Here is a 19,794-nt window from a genome sequence, read left to right on the forward strand (position 1 = left end):
CATGATCATTTGATTTTTCAATTTTTCCCTTGAAACATTTAAGCAGCAAAATAGGAGCTAAAATAGAGTACATTTTTTAGGTGGCAAAATAGGAGCTGAAAACAGAGTGAAACTCACTTCAGAAATTAAGGCGGAAAAAAAGCCGGTGATTTGAAATTCAAAGTTTTGCGAATATGTAGAAGGTTGTGTAAATGAGAAAGACAAGTGCAAAAAAAAAATGGATGTTCGTTTTTGTTTGTCTATGTGCATCTCATTTTGATGGTTGTCAATGCATATTGTAATAGCAGTGCTTCTATGGAGTGGACTGCATGAATTTTTGTCAAATTCCCCTTTTTTTGTTAGTAGAATTGATTTTTAGGAAGGGTAAAATGGGAAATTCTTTGACTTTTAGCTACTTAGTTCTAAAGTAGGACAAAATTTGGGACATCCAAAAGTGCTAATTGAAACAATAGAATGGGGAAAGGAGTATTTCCTCTCACAAAAGAACTAGTGGGAATACTAAACAAGAGGGGAGTTCCCTTAGATCTTCTTTCCTTCTCCTATTGGGGCCTTACTCTGGTTAAGCCAAAAGATATGAAGTAAAAAGTTTATTCCAATCTAATAAAGTTAAGGCTCTGTTTGAAACTTAAGAAAATGAAAGGAAAGGAAAAGAAAAGAAAATTAAAAAAAATTCCCTTCTATTGTTTGGTTGGAAGAGAAAGAGAGAAGAAAATAACAATTTTAAGTTTTGTGAATAGAAATTTTCCCTCCTATTTTCCTCCCATTTTCTCTCATTTTCCTTGAGTTCCAAACATAGCCTAAGAGAAAACAACCAAAAAAAGTCGTGCTAAAAAATTACTCCTAGTTTAAAACGGGCCCAAGTCTCAAGCATTCTATAATCTCCTATTCTCATATCGTTTACCTCCTCAACAATGCTACGGTCTAAACGTTGGAGACAGAAAACTGCACCTGAAATACAGTAGTATGTATTATTGTTTAGTCAAAAATTTACTTGAGTACGCAATCCTACACGATCAAATAATTCTGAACCCTATAATTACAATTATTCTTGGTCCCAGAATAGACATTACTGTCCTCTTTTTTCTTCTTCCCCTTACTGCTGTGCATATGTGGAAAAATACAGTAGTATAGTACTACACACACAAACTAAATTAGTAGGTGCATATCCAACCCACCCACATTTAACCCATGACCCCATATCAACCCGCCCAAACCCAACCCAACACATCTCTTCTCTTGTTAACAACATTATCCGAGAAAACACAAAAAGAAAGAATATTATCAATGAATGCTTGAATGGTTAAACGTGATCCAAAACCCGGAAAGAGAACAGATTCACAGGGACAACTTAAATATACATATGATAATCGATTTGACGAACATTTCTTCCAAATTGACGTCAAATCCAACTCCTTTTGCTAATGATTCCTGCAATGATTTGACCTAACTCCTCGCCGCAATCCTCCTGTACATGATGCCCTGCCTGAAAGTTGCAACACAGTACATGCAGTAAGCCATAAGCCACAGCATAACAGTTTTCTGCTCCCGCGACCATGCGTGCGAGAGAGAACAAATGTCACAACTTGATGTAGATCCATGGTATAAGTCGGGTAGTGGAGAAGCATGATGAAACACTTAACACGGTGGCAAACCGAGAAAATATTGCAAGTTCTGAACAATGGTAACAATTAAGAACATTGAAGAGCCTAAAGAGAACCTCAATGAGGTTTCACTATAGATGCCATACAATCTTCAAGATGATGACACATAAAAGAATGACCATGAAAGTGATTTACTTGAATCAGATGTCAAGATTTCAAGGTCTCAAAACCAATTCTTAACAGGAAATAGCAGATAGGTCATTTTCTGGTGTGTTTTTGCATAGGAAAACTCAGATTAACAAAGTAGTGCCTGCAATTCTCTTAGGGTTCACCATATGTTAAAAATTATTTGTCCGACAATAGAGTTTCCAGCTCACTTCAACCACCAGAAAAATAAAAATAAATTTCAAAGATTGAACCTACAGAGATGCATAAGCATACTTCACAGATTCAATTATAAGGTGTCCAAAACTTGCCTCAACAAATAATTCCATTTTTTGAGCCCCACATAATGAAATTAAAGAACTGCTAAACTGCCATACACGGTCGCACGGTTTTATGTCTAAAAGACCGTCCAGGAGAATCTATCCCAGGGTAAATGCTAACGCGACACACCTTTTCCCAAGCCAGTCACATTAGTTAGAAGAAAAATTGAGTACCTTAGGAAGTTTGATGAGTCTATGTTTTGAAACTTCACAAAAATCTTCAACTCCGTCATAGCTTAACCAACGGTCTCTTTGGCCCCAGCATATGGTGGTTGGAATTTTCCAATCTTTGTCTGTAAGTATGATCCTCATTTCTTCAACATAAGCCTGCAGTAACCAAAATGAGAACAGAAGTCAAATTAGAAATCAGCCGCGTAGTCCTTTTACAACATACATTGGGCACTGAGCTTTCAGCATGCACATTTGATATCAAACTGTAGTCAAGTCTATAAAAATCTATAGATTAAAATGTCACTCCCAAAACCTCGAGATTCGACAGTTTGGAGCTGTAAGCTGTCCAAAGCACCCACCATGCATTGAACTTATTTTTGGAATAATGACCACATTCAGTTAATGCCCACATGAAACCATCAGTAATTTTAAAAGCCAAAACCTGCACATTCAATTTTCTATTTTCCTACAGCCAAACATTGCCTTTGTAACTAGTGCGATAAATTGCCGTGGTAACTACACTAAAACAATGGGAAGTGAAAATTGCACCTTAAGTTCCTTCTTCATTGCCCTGCTAATTGCATTCAGTGCAAACCCAGAGGAACCAGAAGTGAGGTAGGGCCTTCTATAAACCATCGCATCATCTTCTTTCATTTTGTAAGGTCCACAGCTTGTCAAGGCTTTGTCACTGGCCCTTAGAGGATCCTGGTTGGCGAAGGAGTCAGGTCAATGATCGAACAAAAAGCTTCTATATTTATGAACTAATCAAGCTTGTAGCAAATTTTCAACAAAAGTTAACAGGACACAGATAAGGAGTAATCTATATCAAGAATCCTTACAGTTTTCCTACCTGGGAAAAAATTTCACCTAACAAAAAGTTGCTGAATATGGACAATGTTGATGGCAGGTTGGCATGTTTTGCTGTTAGCTACAACAAACCATGAAGAAATAGCAAAATCAGGTTTTATTGGTCAAGAAGACCAAAGCACCAGTCAGAATAAGCCAAAAAATTCACAACATCTACATATCCAAAGCGTGGTAATATGATGGACCCCAACACTTAGGACAATTAGTAACCAGCAGAAATTCAAAAGCAGAACAAAACAATAGGAGGAATAGAAAGAAATATGTGGAAAAAGAAAAAGCTTCGAGTAATTCATACAGGAGGATTAAGAAGTATCAGATTATTGATCTTTTCCTGATGACTGCTAGCATATTTAACAGCAACTGGCGCAAAATAGCCCTGAAAAGTACATCATAGAGGAAGATAGGTTTATGCTAGTGTCTCATTAACAGGCAACCTGACTACCCGAGCAACAAGACTCAGAAAAGGCAAATATACCTGAGCAACAAGTGAAACCTTGTTGGTTGCAAGTTCATCAACAAGAGATTCCAAGGATGAGACATATTCTGCAAACCATACAAAAAAAAAAAATACAATTAGTGACTATACATTTTAAACTCATCAAAACTTGAGGTTGACATAGTTAATCAAAAAACCTTTACCCTGTGTTCATTTCACATGAACTGGAAAAGCAATTACCAGGCAAAGTGTAGTCAAATCCATACCCAGGTTGCGGCTTATCGGAAAATCCAAAACCTGTAGGAATGGGGAAAGGCGGGTTTTTCCTTTGTCACATAAAAATCACTCAAGATAAAAGTTACAATACTCTGTGTTTGACACACAAACATAGAGCAAAAAAGTGTAATATGCTTAAGCATAGTCGAGATAGTCTCAAAGTATTGTTAAGTCAACAGTAGAACAAATGGCGGATCAAAAGAAAAAAAAAAAAAACAGTAGAACAAATGTCCTACTGGCTCAGCTCAACATACGATCATTACAAGTGAAGTGTTAAATTAGATTTTGAGTCTTCATCAGGAGAGATGAGCCATAGAGACGAGACAGGAGAAATGTGAATTATCTATCCTTGAAAGTATATTCAAACACTACTTAATCATTTAAGTGCAACGTGCACCACGGATCGTAAATTTTCATGGTTCTTGCTTAACAGGTTTTACTATCTTCAAATTCTAAACCCAAAAGGAAGGATATTGATAATGCTCAAAAGGATAGCTTTAGTCAGTAAAAGCACAAAATTTCGTAAAACTATGGGATCTTACCTAGCCAATCAAAACTGATGGCATGATAGTCCTTGGAAAGAATGGGAAGCACTTTGCGGTAAGAATATGCCTGTAACAGCACGAATGGAAAATAATTTTGGCTTCAGACAGGATCTTCATACACTGATACCACAAAAATTGTCATTTTTAACATACTAACGCACGATAACAACTTGCTGGATATCCTTCTGTAATAAGGGCAATTAAAATGTAAAATTACCACCAATAATAACATTGGTCTAAAAATAGAGAAACTTATCTGAATGTATACGCATAAAATGCAACAGTAGACAACAAAGTAAGCATTACACTTTCTCGCTTTATGACAATAAGTTCATAATCCAGTATAATCAAATTTGGAAATTACACAAATCATTTACCTAACTGAAAATCATTAGTTGGAAAAAGGCCGAATTAGGGATGAAAGACAGAAAAGAAGAGGGAAGATGAAAGGACTCTGCTGTAATTTGAGAAACCAAAGGTGAATAATCACTCTCATTATTCTTTTCCCCTGGGCCTCTTTCATAAGAGGTAGAAGGAGTTGCTTGGTCCTGTGGTAAGGGAACAGGAAGGACCACTCTGTGCTATTCATGTTTGATCCTTGAGTAACTTTTTTTGTGTCACTGTTATTTAGTTTGGACATTTTACTTGTGTCATGTCAGGAAACGTTAGGTCATAACTCATAAGCAAGGTGCTTGGTATCATAGCTGTAGATGTCAATGAAATGCATATTCAGGATTGACTCAAAATACCATAACAAATTTCAAGTTTCATGGCTTTAAAAGTGGCAACAGATGTTGTCCATCGAAATCACGTCGTTTCAACTTCAGTAGAATTAAACATGTGCCTGGCTACATCAATAGGTTAATTACGTAATTGTTACTGTTTACTGTTAAGATAAACTTGATAGTTTAGATAGATTCGAAATTAAAGATAGAATTCACAGAAAACACCCAACAAAAACTGACAAAATTACTTGCATTTACGCGAAAATAAGGAAAATACATAAGACTCACCTGTGAAGGCAAACCATGAAGTAATATAATTGAAGGATTTTCAATGCTTCCACTTTCAACGCAAAACCATCTATTGCAAAAATCATATATACAGAGCATGTTTCAATCCGTACAAACCGTGCAGATATCCCATCCTCAATTTCTGCATAGTATATGGACCTAAGTTCATTACAGGATTTGAGCATGTTCACACCCTTCATTACAAGCTAATCGTTTATGGATACATTGAAATTTACCTGAAAACATCATTCGAGGCCTGAGAACCACCACCCATAGTTAGACCAAAAATCGGATCTTTTGCCTTATTGCCAGAGCCAACAACTGGATGTGCTTTCACCTGAAAAATGTATTATTATCAGTTCTCAAATAGCGGTCTATAATCCAGCGAACAAACGAGATTCGACTACTAACAAGGAGAACACCTTCTTACTTTCAGTCACGGTAAAGATCACCACTATAGTAAACCTTTTCTCTTTTTCTTTTCTACCCATCAGTTCCTTTTATACAGGGATGGTTATTGAACTCTTCCGACACGTACCTAATATAAATATATACATGCAGTTCACATTTATAATTGTATGGTAATGGTTTAAGAAAAAGAAAAGAGAAAGACCGAATGACCAAAAATATGAAATGTTCACTTGGTTTTCAGCTAGATGCTAGTTGTGAAATAGGTTGATGTTGCTGTATGAGATGAACCAATCAATCTAAATAATTACCAGAATACCAACTGGTATTGCAATCTCATTGTTACCTTTGAAAGAATGGGATCAATAATAAATCACCCTTTTCAAAATGGGGATTTCTAGTAGGCTTTTGTGTTGTTTGTTATGCGAGAATCGTGCAAACTAAAAAAGTAAATCACGAAGACCTCATTCAGCATGAATGCTTTCAGCTTCCCATAGGTTGTTTATCTACAGCTTTTAGATCCACTACTTGCAATTTCATGTTGCATCACCTTTCTACTCTTCCTCTTTTGGGTTCAAAACTACCACTTGCCGTCTTTTACAACCCTAACCTCTGCTTCATATACCAATTACCATTCATTAGCAGCACAAAATATAAATGCTGGTCCCCTTATAGGGTCCATAACCCAGAGACCAGAGTCATGAACGGTTGATTCAAGGAGGCTAGCTTGTTCAAAGAAGAAATCAAATCTCCGATCAAAGTAATTTTTTTCATACAGTGCTTGTGTTATAATTCAGGCAAAAAAAAATCGGATAACCAAAAAAGACTCCTCTTGGCAGTCTACAATTTACAACAACATCAATTAGATATCTCCAGTGCCCAATTTTGTGACAAAGTGCAAAACAATTTTCAAAGACAAATTTAAGTTACATGAAAGTAGATTATGGCTTAAAATTTGCTGTGAGCGCAAAAGGGAGGGCACAAGACTTACAATCTTCCCTCTCTTGAACCATTCATCTGCGGGGTTTGGCCCATCTGAATACTTCCCTGTCCGAGACAAAAAGTACAACTTTCATCATACTGAAATACAGCCAAAAACCTTTTTCCCTTGGAAACAGAGAAATTTCACAGGTAAATAAATCCAACCTCCACTGAAAGAAAATCCATCCCCAACTGAAACTGGAGCGTCCAACAGATAATCCTAAAGTCGATCACATCAAAGTAAAAACACCCAACAAATCACAAAAGGAAAAAGGAAAAAGGTCATGAAATTTTGCCACGTGAGGGACAATTCAGATCAATAAAAAACCGTACCTCATCGCCATCGCTGCTCGATTGGCATGTGAATCCGAAATGTCCTTTTTTGGGGGCATTCTGAGCCGTTGATTGGAGAAATCCACTGAGAAGAGACAATGGGGAGGCAGAAGAGGGACGAAGAAAGAAGGGAAGATTGTGGGATTGAAGGGAAGAAGATGAAGGGATACGAGCGGCCATGGTAATAGCTTGGTTTACCTTTGGCGGGAGTGACAATGGGGTTTCCAATGGAGTGACAGGTAAAGCGGTTGTTGTCTTGCATTTTTCAGATTGAGGTTGGGAGTTGGATATGGACTTTCAACGGATAGGGTTTCTCTGGTTCTCGACCCTTTTTTCGTTGCCGCAGCTCTATGGTCCCAAATTCTCAATATCGACCGTGGGACCAATAAACTCTCCGGATTTCAAAATCAAAGATACATTCATTTATTATGATCTTATACACTTAAAGGGGATCATTCAACCTAAAGCCAAACGGCTTTTTTTTTTATTCAAATTTTTTCACATTTGTCAATTTTTTGTGAATTACTATTTTGTCATGACGAGAAAATTTTAAAAAGTAAAATATATATATTTTTTTTTTGGATAAGGAAAAAAAAAAGTCATTGGCTTATTAGGCCGAATGATCGATTTAAATGCAAAAGGTGTGTCTATCCGGTTTGAATGAAATGAATAGACATGACTAAACCGAAAGATGTGACTATTAAAGTTAAATGAATAAATATGTCTGGTTAATTGCGTGGGGAGCAAACCCACTAACCAACCGGACTAACCCTTAGAGCTATCTCAAGTACACCGTGATTTTTTTTATTCAACTATTTCTTAACCTAATTTTTAACTTAGGCAGAGTTTTCCTTTCCATCATATAGCAACACATTTATTCTCCTAAAGCCACTTCTAGATTTTATGGTTTCTCACCAAATATTAGTTTTTGTCACAAGACATTGAATACAAATTACAATCATCATTTTCTCTGTCATTTTAAATTATTTCTCACCTCTTTTAATAGAACTTGATGTCTATTTGTCTTTGACCATAATGAAGTTTTCAGTGTTCGACTGTTCAGGCTCAGGGTGAAATTCCTAACGTTTTGTCCATAAATCTATATCATCAGAAAATAACCATAATAAACGGGAGGGAACAAGAGCCTAACGAAGGAATTATTAACAAAATAGTTTCCCAGTTACAGAAGCTGATTTCCCCTTTCTTTGGAAACTGCCTACTGATCGATGGAAATATACATACACTGAAATACATGCTTTCTATCTGTCAATTGTCTCTTATAGGACGTTAAGAGAAGACTAAACTGAATCATGTACGAAATGTTGGAACTCTATGCAAATGTTCTCTGTAACCAACAAACCTATTGTTGACCTACTGTGTGCAACATGAAAGAGCTATGATAACTACTTTCATACCTGACCTAAACATTGCCATTGCCGTGAGATTTCTTTTCGAAGGCATCAAGAAAATCTTCCATGCACGATGTGTAAGTATCCATTCCCGGAACCTTCCCAGCCAAATCCAGCCCAATACTCATCCACTTCCTTGCTGCCTCAACCTGCCCCAATCTCACAGGCAGGGCTGCCCGGTTCCATGCTGTCATTGCAAGCCATTTCCCCTCCTCTAGGGGATAGTCTCCTGCCTTCAACCCCACCATAATACGGTACGCTTGCTTATACATACCGTACACCACATCATCATCTGTATCTCCCTTGTGAATTGCGCATACAGCAATGAGTTTCCTGATAGTTAGAGCAACGCATTGGTAATCTGGTGATTGGGAAGCGAGGAGGGCAGAGAGGCAGGTGTTCAGAGCAAAGGTGGCCACTTCAGGGTTGGACCGTGGGCCCTGCGAGGCATGGAGGCCAAGTTGAAGGAGATAATTAGGGCTGCAAGATTTTGAGGCGGCAAACTGTTTTACCAGAAGGAGCTGTTGGGATCCAGTTTCATTGAGCCTTGTATGCAGATCATACGCGTTCAAGGTGTATATGAACAAGAAGTTGGGATCAATGGTGGTGATCTCATCACCCTCTACTTGGCTTCCAACAGAGATTGTTGTCAATATCTGCATGATACATTATAAACATTAGATAGGATAGAAGCCACTACCCGTACAAGGTTTTATTTAAAAGTAAAATGCAGCCCATCTCTTAGGGCAGCTTTTGGTTTGCTTGAATGACTTAGGAGAAGAACGGAACTCTCAAAGGAATGGCCATCCACCTAAAATGGTGAATGATGATTTCATTTGTAATCTAGATTCTGTCTTATTTCTTTTGCCGAACCAGATGTCAGAAGGGGCATTTCAACAGATAATCATTTTGTTCCGGTTTCATTCCAGTAAACCCAACCCTGTCTTATAGTAATCGAGGCTAGTTATCATCGTGATGCAGAATTCATAAAAACACAAAAGGTTAGGTTACAAAACTCCTAATTGTCACCTTTCCGGCTCTGTCTAGCAGTTCAATGGCTTGCTTCACTTCCTTGTCCAACAATGTAGCCTTCCTTTGTTTCTCATCAGCTATCATAGCAGAAACGGTCAATATCAGCGATTTACAAACCATCACATTGTTCCCTTGTACTTCTCCATCAACCACAACACCATAAAAGTCTGAAGCCAATCTAAAGAAATCTGCACACAATCCATATTTTTCCTCCTTCCCTACTCTCGTCCCTGTATTCCATGAGTTTACAGCAAGCCAGTCCCGTTCCCTTCTCCCAACCTCACCTTTCCCAAAGAAGAAATCAGGTCCAAGCTCAGACAACCGCTTATGAGATCGTTTCATGTATACGAGGGTTTCAGACTCATTGCCAGAGTCTTGTGCGAGAATTGTGATTAGGGTACGCAGCACCATGACCTCTGTTGTGGGCATTGGTTTCCCTGAGGAGTAAAAGTTAAGGAGATTGGATAGAGAGGAAACTGCAACACGAAGAGCACGACAAGCAATAGCTTCATGGGCTGAAAGAGAGAGGAAGTCAGGAGTGAAGTCAAGGCACGTTGTCATGGCTTGCACCTGAGTAATAGCTCCATCGCAATCATTCTTTTGCAAATTGATCTTAAACTGCAAGCACGAATATCAATAAATGCCATATCTGAAGTAAATTGTTAATCAATACATCTGAAAGAGAATTAAGCAGGTTTATCTGGTGCAGTGACAGAAAGAAAGGGAAGGGCCGAACCTTGAGGAAAGCACTGGCGATGTTGGGTTCAAGCTGCACAAACAGAAAAGTATCAAGAAAATGGGATGAAATATCACAAAGTTTTTCTCACAATCAACTGAACAAAGAATGAAGATCCTGATTTGTCATTACTTCTAGAAATACCTTTTCAGCCTCAGTGATGTACTCTTGAGCTTGATCTAGCTGGGAGAGGCCAAGGTGACAGAGACACAAAACTCTGAAGCCCTTTGCTCTGAGAACCCTACTCTCTATGTTGTAAGGTACATAAAGCATAGACTTTTCAAACATCTCTGCACTCGTCTCATAATCTTTAGATCGAAAATGGTCTGCAGCACTGCAAAAAGACAACATTTAAAAAAAATTAAAAAAATAAGAATTAGTTGACATAAGATTTCATTTGTCCGGAAATGCATCAAAGTCTTACCACTACCCCCTTTTCTGTACTGTCACTGGCAAGACCAATTTTCCATTTCCAGTAATATACTTGTGGTGAATTAGTGACATGAAAGCTTACGTAGCAAGTTGCAGGTTAACTTTCACATCATCTGTGGTAAACACAATGCCCTCACCACCCACCCCACCATCATAAACGAACAATGAGCACAGGAATCATAACAATACGATTACGAAGAGCACAAGCATGCAAACAGGTACATTGTATGCCAAGGTGATATGCGATGTGAAACTAAAGGAGTGAAGATGATGTTCAGAAGGGCAAGTCATCAAGCCACCATGGATGATGTAGTTAGATGGTTTGTAAACCTTAGAAGTTAGAACCATGGTTCTACAAATTAAGGTTACATATGCAATATAAGAATTCGCACAGGAAAAAAATACTTTAAAGTGGATATTGATGGAACTCTGGAAAACCATTAGGCCAGTCCAGGAGTCACAGCACCTTAAAAATATGCTGAAGAAACTTCTTTCACAAGTCCTAAGTTTGCCTTCCCAGAATACCTATGACAACTTTTGGCTAGTCCAGGAGCCACAAGCCCGTACAAACAAAGAAGCAGCTGTAATGCAAGATTACATTCATTTGACCTCATAACCATTTTCGACTTCTATTACACAACTCAAATTTCCTAGCTTTGCATACCAGCTTACGACAGGTTTTCTTCCTGCAAACGCGAGTGAGTGGAAACTTTGGCTGCCTCCTGTTATTCAAGTGGAGTTGTCCAAACATTTGAGTCACTCCACTTACCAACGAAACAAACAGGCAGACAACATAGCACTTAGTTGCGGATCAAAAAAAAACATAGCACTTAAGCAAAAAGAAGATGACAAGAGAAATTCTGTTATAATCATGAGAAGTTGACAGTTATTCAAAGTCTTGGGTGGTAAAAGGAATTGAATAATTTTCCATCCAATTATAGGCACTCTATGTTACAGAACAAACTCCTAAAATTGTTGGGTCGTGACCCCAACCCCGATTCCGTACCCCAAGCACAAGCACGCAAACACAACCAAGCACAAACACGAGAGATGCGAGGAAAAACTCTGTATATGTATTATTCACAAAACAAATACAATATATATGAAAAAACCTCTCCGGCACGCCAAAACCCAGGTGCCATCACTCCTCTCTCTCTCTCCCTCATTCCGGTGCCCTCCTGACAGTATCTCCGAACCTCTCCGAGGAGCCCGGCTCCTCCCGAAGGAGTAGCCTCACGCTCACACTCTCTCTGCTCATTCTCTCTGTCTCACAGCACACACACACTCCACTGCCTAAGGCAGTCAACAAAACAAAGGGATTTTATCCCCTACATCTCACACCCACTCCACTTGGTTGTACCCAACAAAAATAAGTAAATACTATCTGTTTTTTATTCGCTAGGATAGCAATATCAGCTCCAAATAAACGAAACTATTCTTACAAAGTGAGATTCAGCAGGAAAAAATTTGAATGATTTACCAGTTCCAGAGAACGGCATGCATTGTTGTCCTCTCTTTAATAGCTTCCTCCCCAACAAAAAGAGCCACCACCCTCTCATCCGAAACCACTTCAGCCACCACCTTAGCCCTAACCCTCGACCCCTCGACGGTCACACCATCCCCAACCAACCTCCTAACCACCCTAATCGCCGCACCCGCACTTACATGGCATCTCCCCAGAAGTCCCAAAAACACACCCTTCGCTGTCTCCGCCCCGGCCGCTCCCGCCGCCTGGAAATACGATTCCACCGCGGACACCCAAACGCCCTCCGGAACCCCTTTATTTACCACCATGCCCTTCAGCTCCTTCTCAGCCTCCCCAAATCTCCCCAACCCTAACCACGCCTTCATCGCCAACACACTCAAACTCGGATGATCATCTCCACCACCGCTACTACTCTCCCTCAACACCTTAACGCACTTCAACACGCTCTCGAACTCATCTCTCTGCAAATGCGACGCCGCGATAAACCTAAGCGTCTTAGACCTCATATTCTTCAGAGCTAGGGTTTCATCCCTCCTCTTCACGATCCTCATCCCTTTCTCGCACAGATCCAGAGCCTCGTTCATCAACTTCAGCCCTTCGTTCACGCCGCATGACTCGTTACTCGACAGCGCGATCTTGCCGAACGCCAAGTACTGATTGGCTAAGGCCTTGTAGCTCTCCGCGCATCCGAATAGTACGGTTTTCGCCCGGTTCAGTAACGCGATCGCTAGGTTTCGGTCCGAAACTTCCCACGCTGATCTCGACCTCGCGATGTTCAGACCTAGGAGGAGTTTTCGCTCTTCGTTGTCAGTTACGGAGGCTATATCGATTCTAGCGGTGAGATCGGTGGCTTTCTCGAAGCAATTGTTGGCCAGGTCGAACTTGTTAAGGTCGTGCCAGATGAGACCGGTCTTGTAGAAGAACGAGGCAGACTTGAACGCGGGGGATGGGACACCGACGACGTCGTTGGCGAGGAAGAGGAGATCGGCGGAGATTTGGCGGAGATTGGCGTGTTGTTCGGTGAATTTGGCGGAGGAGGAGGGACGGACGGCGGAGGCGTTAGCAAGGTCGACGCAGGAGTTCCAGAGGCGGTAGCTGAGCTTCCAGACGTGAAGCTTGACGGAGTTGGGGAAGGGAGAGAGGGAGGTGAGCTGAGTGAGGCGGAGGCGGAGGTCGGTGAGGAGAGGCTCGGGGAAGGGGGATTCCGGCGAGTGGCGTTCGAGGTCCTTGATTGATGACTCGATTTGGGAGAGCAGGTGGGAGTGGGGCTCGTTGAGGCTGTGGCGGTGGTCCGGCGAGGAGATCTCGGCGATTCTCATGGTTAGAGAGGGAAGTCGGTGGCCGGAGACGGAATATGAGGATTGTCTTGGAGGGAAGGGAATCGTACGTCTGTTTTTTTTTAAAAAGGGAGGGAAATTGTTCTTTGAAATCCGTTACGGAAATCGATTTGTATATTTATAGGAGGTTAGGAGGTCTTTGAAATAACATAATCGATTTGTATATTATAAGGTACAAACACACAAGAAAATTGGCTCACGAGAAATGCGAAGAAAGTGAATTCTTTTCTCTTGCGCGGTGAAAGAAAGAAAATAAAAGGAAATTGCGAGAAAAATTAATTTATCTTGTTTGGCTTCAAGAGGAAAATGGTAAAAAAAGAAATTGTCTTTTCCTTATAACTGTGTGGGGGATTTTTTCACCCATTTTTCTCTCCATAACTTTCATTTCCTTCATATTTTCTTTTTCTTTTCCTTAAATAGAAACCAAACAACCCTTAAAGAATTTTTTTTTATTTTCCTCTCTTTTCTTCCATTTTCCATGGGTTCCAAACAGACCTTTAAAATGACCACAAAGAAATCAAGCAACGAAATTTAGTATCGTAATGCCCTACGATCCGCTATGTAATTCCCACGAGTGCTCAAGAATGTCTGAATGGAGTTAAGAATGAGTTCCTCTATCTCTGTGATGCGACGATGGCGTTGAATAAATTAGGTAAGCTCGATTGCGTGTTGGACATATAACCGTTGAAAATATGACCTTTCGTTTAAATTTTTTAATAATTTCTGATTTTATGATAGTACCAAGATCGAAAGAAAGAATAGTTTAATGCAATAAAATTAGAATAGAAAGCCTGATGCAATGTGCTATTAAAAAAGTGACTAATTAAAGTAGAAAAAATGATTTTTGAGGTTAAATTTGGTCCAAAATTTGCCGAGGCTAATGAGAATGCTCTTATCGAACAAATGACTACATAGTATTTTTTTGGTGATTCTATGTGGATTACATAGTAAATTTTGTCACTTTCATCAATTTACATGAATCCATTTTGTGATACAAAAGTGAACACTCGATATTGCATTTGTCATAAAAGGAGATGCAGACAAAGAGATTGTTATCAAAGATCTGTTACGTCACTATGTACAAGTACGTATTCCTTTCTTTGGTTAACGTACACGTGCGTATTCAATACAAAATGCCTCCACAACTGCAAAGCTGCATATACAAAGCTTCTATCCTCAGGCCAAACAATGGGTTACGCTTAAATAAATTGGCTAAGAAGATGAGCCTTCATCATTATCATCATCATCGAAAGAACTGTAATTCCGCCTTCTTGGGAATCCGCTATTTACCGGCTGCAACAATGGGTTCACCGGAAGAGGGAACTTATGCGTAGAACTGATAACAGTCCGCTCATTGATCATTCCAACTTCACTGCAAACCCGATCAAGAATCGTTAAAAAATCCCTCACCACCGTGAAGATTCTAAATGGGTGCGCTTCTTCCTTGGCCGAGCATCCGTGGAAGAATTCAGTTATCTCCTTCACTAGCGAAAGAGCAACGTTCTTTAGCGCTTGAACCCTAAAAATCTGATCCTCTGCTGTTCTTGTAAACCTTTTCATTGACTCTGAGAACTTTCCGATGCTCTTGTTTAACCCCCTTTCTCCCTCTAATCGAGCGATTTCTTGGATATTCTCAATTCCTTTGGAAAGCTTCGCTACGTCGCCAATAAGCATGTCTGAATCCATGGCAGCAGCTTTCTTCACGTTTCTTAGCTCTGAGCTGAGACTGGAAACGACTTTGAGGCCGACCTTCCTACACTTGGCGTCAGCATCTATAGTGGTGTTAGGGTATTGGTTTCCACCTGAAAAGTGGCCCCCCTCGGTTCTTATCATTTCCTGCACGACAAAATGCAAGAGAGTGGTTTTGCCATCGGCACCCTTGACGTCAACAAGCCTCAGAAGTGTGTCAAGCTTGAAGGCATGGGCATCGCCGCGCTTTGTCCCCTTGTTCATCCGGTTTCCGGTCTTCAGAACAGCTTCTAGAAGCTTCAGAAACATCCTGCTGTTCCTTAATTCTTCACAGGCTGCCTGTTTGTTTTTTGGCAAAAAAACTGTGTCAGATTAATATGTAATCCTAATGTGAAGCCAACAATCTACGAATAGCACCAATGTAACAACTTTGCTTCATTAACAATGAAACAAAAGGAATTCAAATACTTGGACAACAGTCTCAATGTAAGATTAAGCGAATATTGCAGATAGTATTTAGTTTGGATCAACCAGCTCGTTTATAAGAACAAGATAGGAATTTATGAACTAGAAATGAATGTGCGGGCTTCCGTAGCCAAATTTGGGGTCATGTCTTCCCAATGATTTTTCATTGATGGGAAACAAGTTCTAAGAATCCTACACAAATAAATCAGATAAAAACAGCTAGGAAAGGTGATTGATTTACCTCAAGAATTTCAAATGACTTTCTGAGGTACGCAACATCAGATTCAAAATTAGCTCTGTAGAGCATTGCATCCACTTTTTTAAATGCAAAAGGTATATCAAGCATGGCCTTAAGAAATCTCTCGGCAGGCCCAAGTTTGAATGGTGAGTCATCTTTGTGCTCTTTCAGTCTACGTTCTTCATCCTTAGTAGGAGCCATCTTCAACAAACTTTCAAGAAGCTCAGTCCCAAGAGCATCAATGCCTGTAAACAAGTGCCCAAAAAATTCAGTTAGCAAATTGCTTGACGTACATTCGGAAGCTAAGAAAGGCTTCAGTTGCTATAATCAGGACAAGCAAAGTCTATACTCAATGAGAAGATGAATCTTGTGTGTGTGTGTGTGCGTGCACGCGTGCATGGAGAGAGAGGCAATCCTGATTCCTGAGTGAAAGATGTCATAAATTATTGGATCTTTCCCTGTCGAATTCTTACGGCACTAGGAAAGTTTCAATAACATGGCAACACCAATCTCTTGATTCAGAAAGAACTTGAAGGGCTTACAGTAAACAAATGGCCATTGGTTGAGGAAATGAAATATTTTATAAGTATTCACGGATATAGGAATAAGGAATAGAATTAGAGCAACGGCTCTCCACAGAGAGAAGGAATGGATTGTGTGTGATGTTATAGGGATTTCTCGAAATGCATGAAGTGCTAAACTGCTAGCGTTGGGCACTCAGACACTTAGGTAAGGTAAGAGAAGTGTGTCTGAGATTTATATTTTGACATTCACCCAGGAAGAATGTTTACATTCTAAGTGTAGTGTGAAAAAACACTAAATTGCAATGAAGTTTGAAGCCTTGTCAACACAATTTAGAGAGAAAAGAAATACATCGCAATGTCCATGCGTCCTTGACATGAAAAAATGAGGAAATCATTCAATCTTTTTCCATTTATGGAGCAAGAATGTTGGGTCGTGACCCCGACCCCGATTCACACCTCCAAGCACAAGCACAAAAATAAACCAAGCACAAACGAGAGATATCCGAGGAAAATTCCACTATGTATATAAATCACATATATACAAGTAAGAAAAACCTCACCGGGATAGCCACAAGCCGGCTTCCCCACTCCTCTCTCTCTCCCTCACTCCGATGGCTCTCCGACAGTCTCTCCAGGCATCTCTGAGGAGCACCGCTTCTCCCAAAGGAAGAGCCCTCACCGCTCAACTCTCCCTCGCCCTCTCTGTCTCAGCACACACACACACACACACTGCACACACTGCACTTTTGATACCACAAGGGGGAGTGATCCCCTGTGGTCACACCCACCCACTAAGGGTGTACCCCAACAAAGAATAAATTGTAGCAAATGCAAAGGGATCATGAATGGCTGCCCAAATAGAGTATTTCTTCGACTAGGTAACCAATAACTGTAAATGATGAAGAAAAAGGAGTAGAATCAGTGGACTGTGGATTACTTGCCAGTGGATGGTCCATTTGAACACAAGGCACCCTATATAGCATATAGGCCAACAGAATTACGCGGTAAGAACAAATGCCGTAAAGATTTCTCACTAGTCTGGATGAAGATTCAAGATGTGTAGACAATAAAAAATGTTCAAACACTAACCAAATACAGTAATGCCATCAAAACCAACCATGTTCATCTTTCATAGGGCTCAAGTTACTGCACAAATGCATCTAAAATTGGAGAACACGTTAGGAAAAAACACACAGGACTTGCCTTCTGAAAGGGCTTCACAAACTTGGTCAGTAGTTACATTTAGTGCCCTCAGAGAAATTGCAATGTTTTGGGCCTTCTTCGGATCAAGCACCCTACTCTCCTGGTTTGGTGAGGGAAGAACTGGACGTCCAGTTGATTCCTTCGAATTCGATTTTGGAGCATCTACAACGAACAATGACTCGATCATCTCCTCGTTCAATCTGCAACCAACAAACCAAATTCCTACGCTTACCAGAAGACAAACAAACTAACCGAAACACATCCAACATTTCACCAGAATAACCAGGTCAGTCAAAAGTTTTATAAGTCTCACAGCCTACCTAAAAGAGCTCGAATTCAGTTGATCCCACACTGTCTTGCAACCAGAACTCGCTCTCACTTTGTCCCAGTGCAGCGGCTTCAACTTGGGTTTCTGAGTCTCCTCATTCTTCCCCACACTTTTAGAATTAGCAGGCAATTCGATTGGAGAAACCAAAGGTGGTTTCAAAGGTGTAATTAGACCCGGTGGTTTCAAAATCGGCTGACTAATCGCTGAACTAGAAACTAATCTTTCCCTGCCACCTCCCGGCAGCAGAGGGGGCCGCGGTGGTGGTGGCGGCGGCCGTGGCGCAACAGATACCGGCACAGGCTTCTGAATTGAATTTTCGAGTCTCGCCGAAGATTCCATATGCTGGTATATCGGGTTAGATACAAATTGTAATGACTCTGGGTTTTGATTCGAACTTCCAGCATTGCTAACTAACTCTGTATTCTCCATCAGATTCGACGAAGAGGAATCTGATGGAGTATTCTTACCACGACTACTACTACCTAACCGACTCCAAACAACATTGTAAACTCTCACCGGGGACTGTTCTGCATTACTGAAAGAAGCATTCGACGTTCGTGGGGACGAATCTAGGCTCTCCTCTAAATCTCTACGCAGGTTAGCCAATTGGGTCGTAACAGGTTGTTGTTGCGGCGGCGGCGGCGGCGGAGCGGTCTGCACCGCCGTTAATTCGGGCGATTTGGGTCTTGAGCTTATAGGACTCAAACTTACCGGTGGAGAAGTGCTCAAAGACACCGACCGAGTGGAATACGACGACGTAGAAGAACTTGACTCGCTGCTACTTCCTTCAAGATTCTCCGCCGCCGCCGCCGATCTAGTTCCGTTCGAGCTCTCGCGGGCGCCGGAAAACTCTCCCGGCGAGAAAAACACGTCTTCTTCGGCATTCGGGCGATTTTTCCGGTGGCCGAGCGGCGGCAGGGGGCGGAGCTCCGGCGAGTCGGGTTTCCTAGAGCTCTCGGCCGGGGCAAGGAGAGGGTTGACGCCGCAGCGAGAGTCGACGATGGTGCCGAGGAGGAGAAACTCCGAGGAAGTCGGCGGCGACCTTCCGACGCGCCTCGGAGGACCGCTGGGCCGGGAAAAAACCCTGAGGCTGTAATCCGACCTGGTGGTGCTGGTTTTGGCGTCGTTGAAGTTGCGGTGGCGCCTGCGGCGGAGGTAGAGGAAGAGGGCGACGGCGGCGAGGAGGACGGCGGCGGAGGCGGTGAGGAAGAGGATGGAGGCGAGAGAGGTGGTGGGTTTGGGTGAGTGGGGGACGGAGGAGAGGTTGTCGGGGACGGAGGTGGCCGAGGGAGGAGGCGGCGGTGGGGGAGGTGGAGGTGGGGAGGGTATGGAAGGGAAAAAGGGGGGTTGGTTGGGGGTAGAAGGGGGGGTGGGGGGGGAGGGGGGGGGGGGGGTCGGTGAGGGGGAGGAGGCTTGTGGGAAGAAGGATTGTTGGAGGGAACGGCGGCGGGTGGGGGTGGAAGTAGAAGTGGTGGGAGAGAGGAGGAGGAGGAGGAGGGAGGAGAGAGGGGATGGGGGCATTGTGTTGGGTTTTGGAGAGGGTGGTGGTGATGGTGTGATTTGTGGAGGTCAACGGTTTTCACACACAAACCCACACAGAAGGAAAAAGCCAGAGAGAGATCTGCGTGCGAACGAGAGAGAGAGAGAGAGAGAGGAGGGGTGGGTGCTGAGTCCTGCTGACTGTGGGGACAGTGAAAACAGTCTTGACACTGACAGAGTACATCATCATCTTCAACAACTGAATTTTAACGACTACTAATTGTTTAATGTCCCCTTGGGCCGCGGTGGATTGGACTCCA

At 41.5% G+C, this 19,794-nt stretch overlaps 3 protein-coding genes across 5 annotated transcripts; all 3 read right to left on the bottom strand.

The window, feature by feature from the left end:
- Positions 1 to 1,257: 1,257 nt before the first annotated feature.
- LOC131312761 (uncharacterized) lies at positions 1,258 to 7,448 on the bottom strand. Its single transcript, XM_058340718.1, has 13 exons — positions 7,117 to 7,448; positions 6,949 to 7,003; positions 6,794 to 6,849; positions 5,631 to 5,731; positions 5,395 to 5,464; positions 4,379 to 4,448; positions 3,801 to 3,857; positions 3,600 to 3,667; positions 3,420 to 3,500; positions 3,108 to 3,185; positions 2,807 to 2,962; positions 2,261 to 2,413; positions 1,258 to 1,483 (listed from the first exon to the last, which is right to left on the bottom strand). Exons 1-13 carry the CDS (start codon positions 7,294 to 7,296, stop codon positions 1,400 to 1,402), a joined length of 1,209 nt encoding a protein of 402 aa, XP_058196701.1. The 5' UTR covers positions 7,297 to 7,448; the 3' UTR covers positions 1,258 to 1,399.
- LOC131312760 (TPR repeat-containing protein ZIP4) lies at positions 7,368 to 13,676 on the bottom strand. Of its 2 annotated transcripts, XM_058340717.1 has the most exons (6): positions 12,206 to 13,676; positions 10,438 to 10,627; positions 10,294 to 10,326; positions 9,555 to 10,175; positions 8,532 to 9,181; positions 7,368 to 7,506 (listed from the first exon to the last, which is right to left on the bottom strand). In XM_058340717.1, the coding sequence occupies exons 1-5, from the start codon at positions 13,528 to 13,530 to the stop codon at positions 8,537 to 8,539; spliced, it is 2,814 nt and encodes a 937-aa protein (XP_058196700.1). In that variant the 5' UTR covers positions 13,531 to 13,676; the 3' UTR covers positions 7,368 to 7,506; positions 8,532 to 8,536. The 2 variants fall into 2 exon arrangements, with proteins under 2 accessions (XP_058196700.1, XP_058196699.1); XM_058340716.1 differs by lacking the exon at positions 7,368 to 7,506 and having other exon boundaries at positions 8,257 to 9,181.
- An 856-nt stretch (positions 13,677 to 14,532) lies between these two features.
- Positions 14,533 to 19,676, bottom strand: LOC131312762 (formin-like protein 1). 2 transcript variants are annotated; one of them, XM_058340719.1, is made up of 4 exons: positions 17,988 to 19,676; positions 17,668 to 17,867; positions 15,944 to 16,185; positions 14,533 to 15,576 (listed from the first exon to the last, which is right to left on the bottom strand). In XM_058340719.1, the coding sequence occupies exons 1-4, from the start codon at positions 19,514 to 19,516 to the stop codon at positions 14,761 to 14,763; spliced, it is 2,787 nt and encodes a 928-aa protein (XP_058196702.1). In that variant the 5' UTR covers positions 19,517 to 19,676; the 3' UTR covers positions 14,533 to 14,760. The 2 variants fall into 2 exon arrangements, with proteins under 2 accessions (XP_058196702.1, XP_058196703.1); XM_058340720.1 differs by having other exon boundaries at positions 15,944 to 16,178; positions 17,664 to 17,867.
- Between the last annotated feature and the right edge of the window lie 118 nt (positions 19,677 to 19,794).

This window comes from Rhododendron vialii, chromosome 13a (genome assembly GCF_030253575.1).
Source record: "Rhododendron vialii isolate Sample 1 chromosome 13a, ASM3025357v1".
Lineage (NCBI taxonomy): Eukaryota > Viridiplantae > Streptophyta > Magnoliopsida > Ericales > Ericaceae > Rhododendron > Rhododendron vialii.